This window comes from Phocoena phocoena, chromosome 3 (genome assembly GCF_963924675.1).
Source record: "Phocoena phocoena chromosome 3, mPhoPho1.1, whole genome shotgun sequence".
NCBI lineage: Eukaryota > Metazoa > Chordata > Mammalia > Artiodactyla > Phocoenidae > Phocoena > Phocoena phocoena.
This window is the reverse complement of record NC_089221.1, coordinates 157,492,172-157,504,692: the sequence shown is the minus strand read 5'-3', so window position 1 is coordinate 157,504,692 and position 12,521 is coordinate 157,492,172. Positions and strand designations below refer to the sequence as shown.

The 12,521-nt window shown below is 57.6% G+C and overlaps 1 protein-coding gene across 1 annotated transcript in view; it reads right to left on the bottom strand.

Annotated features, from left to right (window-relative positions):
- Positions 1 to 10,384, bottom strand: part of OBSCN (obscurin, cytoskeletal calmodulin and titin-interacting RhoGEF) — a 145,874-nt gene extending 135,490 nt beyond the window's left edge. The window contains exons 1-8 of the mRNA XM_065873477.1: positions 9,400 to 10,384; positions 7,977 to 8,246; positions 7,468 to 7,728; positions 6,417 to 6,725; positions 5,681 to 5,947; positions 4,939 to 5,234; positions 4,027 to 4,303; positions 3,175 to 3,338 (exon numbers count right to left, since the gene is read on the bottom strand). Of these exons, the coding sequence (XP_065729549.1) occupies positions 3,175 to 3,338; positions 4,027 to 4,303; positions 4,939 to 5,234; positions 5,681 to 5,947; positions 6,417 to 6,725; positions 7,468 to 7,728; positions 7,977 to 8,246; positions 9,400 to 10,384 (2,829 nt within the window). The remainder of the gene's footprint in view (positions 1 to 3,174; positions 3,339 to 4,026; positions 4,304 to 4,938; positions 5,235 to 5,680; positions 5,948 to 6,416; positions 6,726 to 7,467; positions 7,729 to 7,976; positions 8,247 to 9,399) is intronic.
- Positions 10,385 to 12,521: the final 2,137 nt, after the last annotated feature.

Below are 12,521 nucleotides of genomic sequence, written 5' to 3'. Positions count from 1 at the left end.
ACTTCAGCACCACAACTACTGAAGCCTGCATGCCTACAGCCCGTGCTCCGCAACAAGAGAAGCCACTGCAATGAGAAGCCTGCGCACCCCAACGAAGGGTAGCCCCTGTTCACCACAACTAGAGAATGCCCACGTGCAACAACAAAAACCCAATGCAGCCAAAAATAAATAAATAAATTTTTAAAATAAAATAAAAAGATGGCAATATTCCCCAAATTGACCTACACATTTTGATGCGATCCCAATCAAAATACCAGCTGCCTTTTTTGCAAAACTTAAAAAGATGATCCTAAAATTCATGTGGAAATGCAAGGGACCTCAAATAGCCAAATCAATGTTGAAAAAAAAGTTAAAGAATTCACATTCCCAATTTCAAAACATACCACAAAGCTACAATAATCAAGACTGTGGTAGACATATATATCAATGGAATAAAATTGAGAGTCCAGAAGTAAATACTTAATTAATGGTTAATTGACTTTCAACAAGGATGCCAAAAAAATTCAATGGGGAAAAATTCTTTTCAACAGATGGTGCTGGGACAACTGGATATCCAATGGAAAGGATGAAGTTGGACCCCTAACTCACACCATACACAAAAATTGTCACAAAATGGATCAAAGACCTAAATACAAGGGCTAAAACTGGAAAACTCTTAGAAGAAAACATAGGTGTCAATCTATTTGACCTTGGATTGGGCAACGATTTCTTAGATGTGACATCTAACACACAAGCAACCAAAGAAGATAAACTAGATTTCATCACAATTTTAAAACTTTTGTGCATCAAAGGGCACAATTAAGAAAGTGAATGGAAGAAACTATGTGCAAATCACATATCTGATAAGGCTATACTATACTATATATAGGATAAGGCTATACTATCCAGAATATATGAAGAACTCTTTCAACTGAGTAATAAAAAGATAAATAATTAAAAAACAAGCAAAGGATCTGAATAGACATTTCTCCAAAGAAGATACACAAATGGCCAAATACATATGAAAATATGCTCAACATCATTAGTCATCAGGGAAATACAAACCAAAACCACGATAAGATACTACCTCACATCCACCAGGATGGCTATAATCTGGTGGTTCCAGGCATCCCAGGGTTTGTGACTGAATCACCCCAATCTCTGCCTCCATTGCCATTGGCCATGTTCTCGTGTATCTGTATCGCGAATATCCCTCTTCTTTCTCTCAAAGGACACCTGTCATTGGAGTCAGGGCCCAGCCTAATCCAGGGTCATCTCATCTTGTGATCCTTTGCTTGATGTTGTCTGCAGAGACCCCATTTCCAGTTAAGGCCACCTTCTGAGTTTCCAGACAGACTTCAGGGGGACACAACACTGACGACTTGCCTAAGGTCACCTGTCTCTTAAGAGGCAGGAGTGAGGTCTGACCATGTTCACTCTGATCTCTCCACAGCCTGCCTCGAAGTCAGTGTCCAAAACCAGGGCACAGCCACCCTGATGTGGGCATGGGCCAGTGCCGCAGGACAGATCCCTCAGCAGAACCAGGCCAGCCACACCACCAGATGCCCACCTCTACCACCCTCAATGTTCCACTGCTGAAGCTGGAAGATTAAGACTCACTTTCCCAGGTGTCTGAGCAAGGAATGGCCATCGGACCCACACAGTACTAGGAGGCATAGGGAAAATCTGCTGTGGGCTCCTCAGAGAGCATCTGTTCTCTGAATAGAAGAAAGAGCAAGTGATACCCTGTGCTAGGTAGGACTGCCTCAAGATCCGTGCACCACCGTATGCACGCACCTTCTCCAAGCTATTCCACCAAACATTAATCCAGGTGCTGCTGTGAAGGGATTCTGCAGAAGGAATGTAGGTCTCAGATCAGTTGACTATGAGTTCATTAACAAGGAGATTATCCTGGTTGGGCCTGACCTAATCAGGTGAGACCTTAGACAGGAGGGGGTTCTTCCTGGCCAAAGAGATTTGGAGCATAAGAGTGAATGGACATGAGGGGCCATGTGGCAAAGGACCTAAGAGCAGCCCCTGGCTGCCAGCCAGCCAGGAAATAGCCTTAGACCCAGAACCACGAGGAAATGAATTCTGCCAGCAACTTGGATGAGCTTGGAAAAGGACCCTGAGAGAACTCAGCCAGATGGCATATGGATTCCAGCCCTTGAGACCCTGAAAAGAGAATCCAGAATCCACATCTTGAATTCTGATCTATAGAACTGTGAACTAACAGATGGGCATTATTTTAAGCCACTGAGTTTTGTGATAATTTACTGCACAGCAGTGAAAAGGAAAAAAACAAACACACACACAATCCTTACATGTTCTTCCCACCTTGAACATGATGGCTGGAGCTAGGGAAGCCATCTTGTGACCATGAGGCAATAAGCTTTAGAAAGATCTTTATCTTATGCTCAAGAAAGCAAAGATCTAGACAGATAGAGCCTGTGTCCTTGTGGTAGATTGTTAGAAATTGTCCCCAATTAACCAGGGGACTCCTCATCAACAGTGAGGTCTACTTCTCCAACTCCTTAGAACTAGGCTGGCCTTATGTCTGGCTTTGTGCAGTAAAACACACAGAATGTAATATTCTGGGACTGGTGAAAACAAATCTTAACAAACCCTGTAGCATCTCCTAATCCCTAAAGGGAACCCAGCCAGAATATGAAGGAGCTCAGGCTACCCACATGGAGAAAGAGGCCTTGAGAATGAGATGTCACAAGGAGAGCATAGCCCCAGAGGAGAGAACAGCATGGTCCCAGACAGGAATCGGCCCAGACAACATCACTAGAAGAGAGAGGCCTGTCATCACAGCCAGCCCCCTGACTGGGACATCAGACACACAAATGAGGCCAGACTGGATCCTCCTGTCCCAGTCAACACCAGGTGGAGCAGAGATGAGCCACCCACGCTGAGCACTGCCTGAATTCCTGCCCACAGACTGTTCCATTGGGCCACTAAGTTCTGGGGTTATTTGTATAACTGATATGGGCCTGATGAGTCAGCTGAGCACTGCCGTCACCCGCACTGAAAACAGGCCTGGTTCCTCCAGGCCTGTTCCTATGAAATGGTCAACTGACCTGTGACACCCCAGGCGGAAGGAGACCTTCTGCCCCTGGCCTCACAGCTGTACTCCCCAGCGTCCCTATTCCCCACCTGCTGCACCACCAGCTGCCAGGTGCAGCCCTTGGCCTCCACGCACACTTTTGAGCTCACACTCAGCTTCTTCCCATCTTTGTACCATGTCACCTCCGTCTGGGCCTGGGCCACCTCACAGCTCAGTGTGGCACTGGCCCCCACCTCGGCCTGTACCTCCCTGAGTGCTGGCTGCTCCTTGGCAAACATCGCCGAGGGCTCTGGCAACAGGGAGGGATACACAGCAGAGGCTCTGCCAAGGTGAGGTTTCCCAAGTCCTGGAGCCATGACAGAGCTTTGCTCTAGACCCCAGGCAGCCTCGGATCCCACCCCCCATGAGGATCCTTTGTGATGAGGTGCTGCACATGGAACCCTCCATGGGCACAGATGGTCCAGGTACCCCAACCCCTCCTGGGTGTGAAGGAAAGCAGCCTCAGAGCTCCATGATGGGCAGCCCAGCCCCAGTGCCTGTGCTCAGATGGAAGGAGGCATGGGCGGCATGGCAGAGACCCTTCTGAGGGCCAAGATGGGGCAGAACTGGACTTGGAGAATCTGCCAAGAGACCTCAATGGCTTCTAGAAAGAGCCAGGGCCTCACATTCACCAAGATCCAAATCTGACCTTCCAAGGACACTTCCAGCACTTTCTAGGTCTGCTCTGCCTCATTTCCTCATCTTTAAAAAGAGGACAAGGGCTTTAAATTTCCTTCTTATCTTTTATTTTCCAGGCCTGCATTCTTCACCTATATATATTAGTTTCATGGGTCGTTTCTTCACCCAAATTCAGAAGTAACTGCCCCTACCCCCAAGTATTCTCAGAAGAAATGAAGGGAGAGACAGCTTGGCCTTGCAAGTGCTGCACAGCTGGATGCAGCCAGACCTGCACCAAGCCTGGGAGGCAGTGCACTAACCACAGACATGCAACCAGAAGTCCACAGAGTCCTCGCCCACTTGGCACAAGTAGGTGCCCTCATCCTGCACGGTGACTGAGGTAGCCACCAGCCGGTGCTGTGTGCCCATGTCCTCCTGTGAGAAGTACTGGCAGGAGTGACCAAGCTCCACCCCATCCTTGTACCAGTGTACACACATGTGGGCCTCTGAGGTTTGGTATTCAAAGTGGGCTGAGCCCCCGGCCGTGGTGTCTACACAGCCACCAGCCATGTCCTTGTGCAAAAAAGGATGTAAGGCCTACAAGGGCACATGGGCAGGTCAGGGGGCCGACAGAGCCCTAACCACACACGTGCCCAGGCAGCTAGCAGAGGAAGGTGCTCAGGGCTTCAGGATCATGGGAGACACTGGCCCTCGCCCAAACCTCGGCCGCTTCAGAGACAGGGCCAGCCTCAGCTGCTGACTTTCAACCACCCAAGTGCCACCCACTCATAGGAAGCTCCTCCCCTACTGAGCAGAGTGTCTGACCCCTACCCTCCCAATGGGGTTGGTGGTGTCCCTGGTTCCCCACCCTACCCTCAGGGGGTCACCTGAGCCTGCCCAACCCCCTACCCTCGTCACAAGGTCAGCAGAGCTGCCCAGACTCCTGCCCTCCCCACATGGTCACCTGACTCCATCCCACCCCCCCACTGTCTCCATAGCATAGGCTGAGCACCCCACACACACCCCTGCCCTCCCCACAGGGTCACCTGAGCCTATCTGACTCCCCACCCTCCTCAGGGGGTTGGCAGAGCCCCTGATCCCCCACCATCCCCACGGGGACAGAGAACAGCGGCTCCTGCTACCCAGGTCCCCCAGAGCCTATCCAGAGCTGGGGGACAGAATGCGCGGCCCTGGCCACAGCGGCGGCCCAGGGAGGACATGAACACACACACACTGGTGTCACCTTGCACCAATAGTTGGTAGGTGATGCGGTCCCCGTGGCTGACACACTCATACAGGCCTGCATCTTCTCGCTTCACGTCCCGCACTAGCAGTGCCCGCTGCCCGGCTGACGCCTGCACCTCATACTTGGGGCCTGGAGACAGTGCATGTCCGTCCTTGAGCCACGTCACAGCTGCAGCCTGGTCTGATAACTCGGCCAGGAGCTGGGCCTCCTCGTGCAGCCGGGCCAGCACCTCCCGTGCTGCCACTGCTGCTGCCGGACCCTTGGTCATCGGCCCCAGGGCTGCTGGAAGTCACAGATAAGTGGGAAAAGGGGGTGTGGGTGAAGGGGGAAGTGGACAGGGGGGAGTGGAATGAGGCAGAGTGAGCAGAGGGGGAAGAGCCAGATATGGTGGAGGGGAGTCAGAGAGGCAAGAAAGGCAGAGACAGGACAAGAAGTGGCATAGAAGGAATCAACAAAGAGGGAGGAGGGGAGAAGGGGAAGGGAAGGGGGGCATACAGACAGAGAATTGAAGCTTGGCGCCATCGGGGACACTTTAGCCCCTCTTCCACTCACACCCGGTGACCTTGCACACCCCACCACCTAGCCCCACTTCATCCAGCAGCCCGCCTGCCCCAGGAGCAACGACAGATCTTCCGAGCCCTGAGACCCCAGGGACCCCATCCCGCCCCCACTCCTGGAGGAAATGGGGCTCAGAGGGGCCCCAGGGTCATGGGATGGGGTCCCCCTACCTCGGACCTCCATGCGGATGCTGCTCTCGATACCATTGGCCACGAACTTGAGCTCAGCCCCGTGCAGGCTGACAGGCACCAAGCGAATGGTGAGAGTGTGCCGGGTGCCATCACAGTGTATCGCATACACACTGCTGGCCTTCAGGGCCTGCCCGTCCAGGAACCACTCCCCTGCTGAGGCCGTAGTGAGGTCTACAGAGAAGGTCACCTCGCCGCCTTCCACGGCCTCTACCGCCTTCAGAGGTGTTTTCACAGCCAGCTGCGGGGCTGTGGGATGGGGGCTTCAGGAGGGAGCTGGGCCCCTGCCCTCCTCTCCTCCAATGCCCGGGCCCAAATAACCCCTGCTCTAGGAAGTCCACTGGACAAGCGCATGGAGACCACGAGCAAAAGTCAGATGCAGGGTGGAGTGAGGACAAGTTACAGCCACCCGAGATCCCCTTCAGATCCCACAAACCCAGTGTGGCAGGGCAGCTGTGTAGCCCAGTGCCCGGGGGCTGTTGGATACAGATAGGTTCCTGTGGGGCTTGAGTCCTGTCTTTGGGTCCCCTGGCCTTCCCACAAAAATGTCTTCAACAGCATCAGGACCCTGGGCCCACCCCACTACTGTAAAGAGGACCCATGAGTCACTCTGGCCTCTCCAAGGCTGGGCCACACTCTGGGTCTGGGTGATTCAGGGGCAGATGGCCCCACAGGTTGTTACCAGGGTGCCGGGGAGAACAGAACCTTCCACACTTACCCAGGTGTACAGTTCCCGGGAACTCGAGGTAGGGGCTGTGGCCAAAGCTGTTCACAGCTGACACCCTGAACTGGAACTCCCCCTCCTCGGCCACACCAGCCACAGTCAGCTGAGGCATAGCCACCCACTCGTCTTCATGGCACCGGCTCCAGGGGTAGGTGCCCACTCTCTTCTTCTCCACCAGGTAGCCATCGATAGCAACAGGGCGGTCCCCATGGGGTGGTGGTGACCAGCCAAGGGTCACGGAGCTCTCCGTCCTGGCCTTCACCACAGGGGCCTCAGGAGCACGCAGGAGCGGCCTTCTGGGGACTGAGCGGAGCACGGGCCCATGTCAACAACTGGGAACCCCCTCCCCAAGCCCTGGCTCCAAGGTCACAGTAGGATAAAGGGGTTGTCACAGAATTCCCAGCCCTCCCCAGGGGCACTGCCCTCGTGGTCTGAAATGGCCTCAGCCCAAGGGGACTGCCAGCCCAAGAGGACGTTGTGAGCCCATAACCCCAGTCTCAGCTCTGTGGCCATTTCTCTGTTTGCAGTGGAAAGAGTGCCCGGGCTTCAGGGGCCACCCTGAGCTGTCCACGTGGCCTGGAAAGGAACTCTTTCCAGTCCTCAGCCTTGACTCCATTGGGATCTTGGGCTGGATGATGGTTGAGGCAAGGCACAATGACCCTTCCAAGGGTGCTGAGACCCACGTGCAGGGTCCCTATCCCCAGCAAAGGGCTGACCCTGGGGGAGCCAATCTCAACACCAAAGCCACAGAAAGAGGACACACCCGCAATGTCACCCCCTACACGCCGTGCTTCTAGAACAACCTGCACTTTCCAATCTGGTTCACAGGGTGGGGGGCCACCAGGACTCCTACTTTGCAGATGCCTAGTGTGACCACAGTGGAGGAGGGTGTCAAACAAACCATGAGCCCCAGAGAACCACAGCTACAACCTAGGCATTCCCTGCCCCGCATGGCGCTCCCCGCAACAGGCGACAACTCAGAACAGGGCCCAGTGGACTGTGGGCAGTGTACCCTCTGTGTGACAGGTACTCCCTAGGCCCTTACCTGACACGCAGAACTGGGTGGACGTCCGGCAGCCCCCAGCCACAAAGGCCACCTCACCGGCATCGTCCAGGCTGCACTGGGAGACGGTCAGCGTGTGGCACGTGCCTTCGGCAGTAATGGCCACTCGGCCCCCGGCCACCACCTCCTTCTGGTTCCACAGCCAGTGGATGGGGCCCTCTGGCTTGGCCAGCTCCACACAGAACACGGCCGTGTCTCCCACTCGCCCAGCTGTCTTCCTCGGGAGCTTTCGAAGGAGGTTGCCTGGGGTGGGCAGAGGAGCAGTGGGGAATGGGAGGGGGAAGGGCTGCAGCTGGTCAGAGAGACCCCTGTAGGCCTGTCCCACCCTTACCTCCTTCCCGCCCCTGTCCCCCGAGTGCCCACCCCACTCCTCCCTGACACACCCCTCATGCCAGGGTCCTGCCCGCCCCACCCGCCCACTACCTACGCCGCTTGCCCAGCTCCTCTGAGACCCGGACCCTGCCCAGTCTCTGGGCCCCCTGCCCGCCCACCTTGCACCGCCAGCTCGGCCACCGTGCGACTGCCCTCTGCCGTCTCGCAGATGTACACAGCATCGTCATCGGAGGTGACGTTGAGCACGGTCAGCCGGCGCTCAGCGCCTGCCTCCTCGATGAGGTACTTGGCACCGGCCCACAGCCGCGTCTCCTCCTTATACCACGCAGTCTCCATGGGCGGCTGCGGCACCTCACACTGGAACGTGGCCGACGCTTTCTCTGGCACCTCCAGGTCCTGCAGCCGCTTTCTGAAGGGCACCTTGGGCTCTGCGGAAAAAGAGCTCAGGTGAGTGGGGCGCGGAGAGGGAAGAGGGGCAGGCAGGAGGGGTGACGGAGGGGGCGGTCAGGGGGCGAGGAGGAGGGTGAGCGGAAGGAGGGGGGCAGGGTAAAGGGACGTGTAAGGCTGGGGTGGGGTAGGGAGCCAGGACAGGGGGTGGAGGGGCTTTGGGGGCAGAGGGTGGTGGGTGGGAGGGCAGAGGAGCTGTAAGGAGGGGACAGAGGGAGGTAAGGGTATAGAAAAGGAGGGAGGACAGAGGAGAGGGAAGAGAACTTAAAGGAAAGAGCCCCCCGCCCAAAATATAAGGAGGAGTCTGGAAGAGAAAAGGAGAAATGAGGCAGGTGAAGCCACAGCAAGCAGCCCCACTGAGCAGGCCCCTAGGCTGGTCCTGGACAGGCAGGATGGGTTGGGTTCACACAGCAGTGAGGCCACTGGACAAGTACTGGCCTGCGGAATTGCTCAACTCCAGGAGCGCACTTTCGTGTGAAAAACGAGGAAACTGAGGCACACACACAAAGGTTGAAGCGCCCTGCTGGAGATCCTACAGCTGGTAAAAAGTGGAGATGGGACTCCAACCACTTCAAGAGGCTGGTCTTAGGAAACAAGAGTAAACAGCCCTCCAGCAAATTCTGATGGTGTTGCCTACAGCTGCCCCGGTGCCCTGGGGGAGCCCCCAGACCTGGACATGAGCCTGCAAACTGACCCAGAACCACCTTCAAGCTGCACCCTGGTGCAGCCCCAGCCTGAGGCCTCCGACAGCGCAAGGTTTGTCCTTGCTCCTGCCCTCCTTCCAGCTCTGCCAGGGAGACCCCCTTAGCATCCTGTAGGAGGGGTGGAGAGCCTGGTCACCCTCAGCCTGGAGAGAACAGGCTCAGCCACTGGGCACCCTGACCATCTCCCAGAGGGAGGGGGTGTTAGTGACAAAGCACTTTGTTGTATACTCGTGTTACTCTCACAAAGACAATGGAACAGAACAGCGAGAGCTGCCAAGACCTCCAACCACGGATTCCTCTGCCAGACAGGCACAGGGTGGGGAGATGGCACAGCAGCCAACGCTGGAAGGAAAAGACAGGAGGCCTGGGGAGGAGCCTCTGCCTGTGCTCACTGCGCACAGTGACCTTGTGCCCGGCGCCAGGAGCTCACCTCGCACGACGACTAGCACGGAGCTGTAGGTCTGGCCCACGAGGTTGGACGCCGTGCAAGTATAGAGGCCACAGTCTGACTGCTTGCAGAAGAGGATCTTGAGCACGAAGTTCTCCTGCGCGTCCTCATACACCACATGTCTCCGGCCCTCAGCCACCAGCTGCCCATCCTTCTTCCACACTATCTCAGGCTTGGGCTCACCCGTCACGAAGCAGCTGAGGCGCGCGTGCTTGCCCTCAGTCACCGTGCAGGTGCGCGTGCAGGCGCTGGGCGGCGAGGCCGGGGCGCCCTCGGTGCGCATGGCCTCGCGCCGCAGCTGCAGGTGCGCCAGGAGCATGGCTGTGGAGGCCCCAGGCGGGCAGTCTGTGTCTGTTTCCTTGTCCACTGAAAGTCCGGCGGCGGCACTAGCGGCGCCCAGCGGGTTCTCCGCGTGCACCGTGTAAGTGCCGCTGTCGCGCAGCCGCGCAGCCAGGATGCGCAGCGCGCTCGCCTCGCCGCTCGCCTCCACGCGCACTCGGGGAGCGTCCAGCGCGCCCAGGCGCCGCCCATCCTTGGCCCAGCTCACAGACATCGGCGGCGAACCGCGCACGCGGCAGCGGAAGGTGGCCTCGGCTCCCTCGCGCACGCGGATGGACGTGGGCCGCAGCAGAAAGTGGGGTGCCTGCTCGGCGCACGCTGCCTCGGCGTCCACCTGCAGGCCGACCGCCGCGAAGGCTTCACCGATGGCGTTGCGCGCACGGCATACATACTGCCCGCTGTCACCCAGCGCCAGGTCCAAGATGGTGAGGCGGTACAGGTCGCCGTCCTGGGCCAGGCGGAAGCGAGTGCCCGCCTCCACCTGCTGCAGGTCCTTCTCCCAGCTGACCTGCGGCGTGGGGTTGCCCACGATCTGGCAGCTCAGTGTGGCGTCTTTGCCCACCGACACCACGAAGGCCTTGGGCCGGGTTAGGAAGCGAGGTGCACCGCTGAACGAGGAGTGATCCATGGTGGTGGGGGTGGGGGGAGGCGGGGGAACCTGCGAGTGGGGTGAGGGGGAAGGACAGAGTGGGGATGAGACCCTGCTGTGCTTAGAGCCCCCCGCCTTTTCCCCACGTGGCCACTTCACCTGTCCTGGAAAATCCAGCTTAATCCAGGGTAAAGCCCTCCACATGGCCCCTCTTCCCCATCCGGGTGCCGTCTCCCCTGACGCATCCCATCCCTGCAGGTAGCATCACCAGATGGTATGGTGGTCCAGAAGTGTCGATTTGCTTCTTTCTGGACCCCCCCCCCCAAATGGGCTCTTTTTCATTGGCAGGAGCATCTCCTCCCTCTTGTCCCAGCGCCAGGCCTGCTGCCCCAACTCGAGGTCCAGCTGAGCACCTGTCCCAGAACACCACACCAGCACCAAGCTTGCCCTCCTCCCTGTGCGGCATGTGCCACGCTGTACCTCATCACAAAGACCTTCCTTCCCTGTCCCACCTGGGCCACTCCACCTGCCAGTAGGTGTCCTGTCCCTTCCCCACACACTGTTGCTTCCTAGAGTCTGAAACTCCAACCTACCTAGTCTCCCCCAGTCACAGAGAGGCCACTCTCTGCACTCTGACAGGGCCTGGCTGTGGAAGCTCACAGTAAGTGCCCACTACTGGCCTGTCCCCTCTCTCTAAGGCACACCAGAGGTCACAGCTTCTTCACCCCAGCAGACTCTCGTACGAGCCATCTGTTTGGCATGTCCGTTTTGTTCCCCATCCTCCCACCTCGGTGACTTCCCCCACCCAAGCGTTTGGGTTCCACTGCAGGCTGTGTGCACAGCTGCCTAGCCCTCCTCACTGGGCATTCCACAACAGAGAGCCCTCTACACGGGGCCTGTCCCGCCTGAAGCTGTCCTGGGCCGGGTCACATCTCACCTCTCCTGGGATCCCCCTCCTCCTCTGGACCCCTGAGGGGGTGTGCTCATCAATGAGCAAAAAATGGGAATCCTGCAGCTGGTGGGGGCTCCTCCAGCACACAGGGCTGCCCACCCCTCCTCACCCTGAGTGCCTGCTCCCTTCCCCCAGGAATTGGAATGGGGAGGGTCAGGGGCAGTCAGTCAATGGTGTGTCTGTGGAGAACAATCAGGGAATCCCCCAGAAAGAGGCAAGGAGTTCCAGGCTGAGAATGGGCAGGCCGGCTAGCCAGGCCCAACTGGGGTTCCTGCAGGTCACGTAGTCACGCTGCAGATCTTAGCTGAGGCTCCCCTGGCTGCGGCTCTGCCGACTGGACACCTTGCAGGGATGGGGCTGGCGCCATCAATGCCAAAGGCCCCAGGCTGACTCTGGCCTCTGCCCACTCCAGGTTGGGCACTGCTGGCCTCCAGCACAGGTGGGTGAGGTGAAACTGGGCCTTGCCTACACAGGGGCTTCTGTAAAGAGAGCCAACACAAATGGACCCCACTGGGCCCTGGGCTATCCCCAGGTGCCTTAACTCTCTTCACCCCAAGAGCCGAGCCATCAGCATGGGCTGCCCACCATGGGACAAATGGGGCAACGTCCCCAGGCCCTCCAGCTCCCCATCCTGTGATTTAGGACCTAATCCCCTTAATCCCCTTCAAGGAGGTGAGCTGGGACCATCCTGCTGACTCACTGTGCAGTCAGCACCTCTGCCCCGCCCCCAGCTCCCCCACGGCCTGGCTGGGCTCTTGGCCTGGGAAGGACCTGGGCAGGTGGCCACCCGCCTCCATGGACACCCTCGTGGGCCTCAGCGTCCCTCTGTGGAAAGATTACTTTGACACCAGTTCCCCAGGGCCCTGAGTTCTGGGCTCTTCCCAGCACACCACCGCCTCCTGAATTACACAGTTGCTCTGTGGGTTCCCCAAGGCAGGACGTGGCATCCTCCCCCTGCCACACCCAGAGCAGCTGTGGGAGACAACTGTTCTGAGCTCATAAGTGAGTATATGCAGGGGGCAGGGGGCCAGTTCCACAGCTGGCAGCCTCTGGGGGCCAGGAGGACAGGGATGGGGAGGGAGGTCTCATCTCTGCACATGCTCAGGGAGAGCCAGCTCTCAGCAGGTGCAGAAGGGTGGGCAGAGACCCCAAGAACCTCTAAAGCCACCGGGGATGCGTTCCCTGTCTAGGGCCTATATGCCCCACCCTCACTGCGGCAGACCC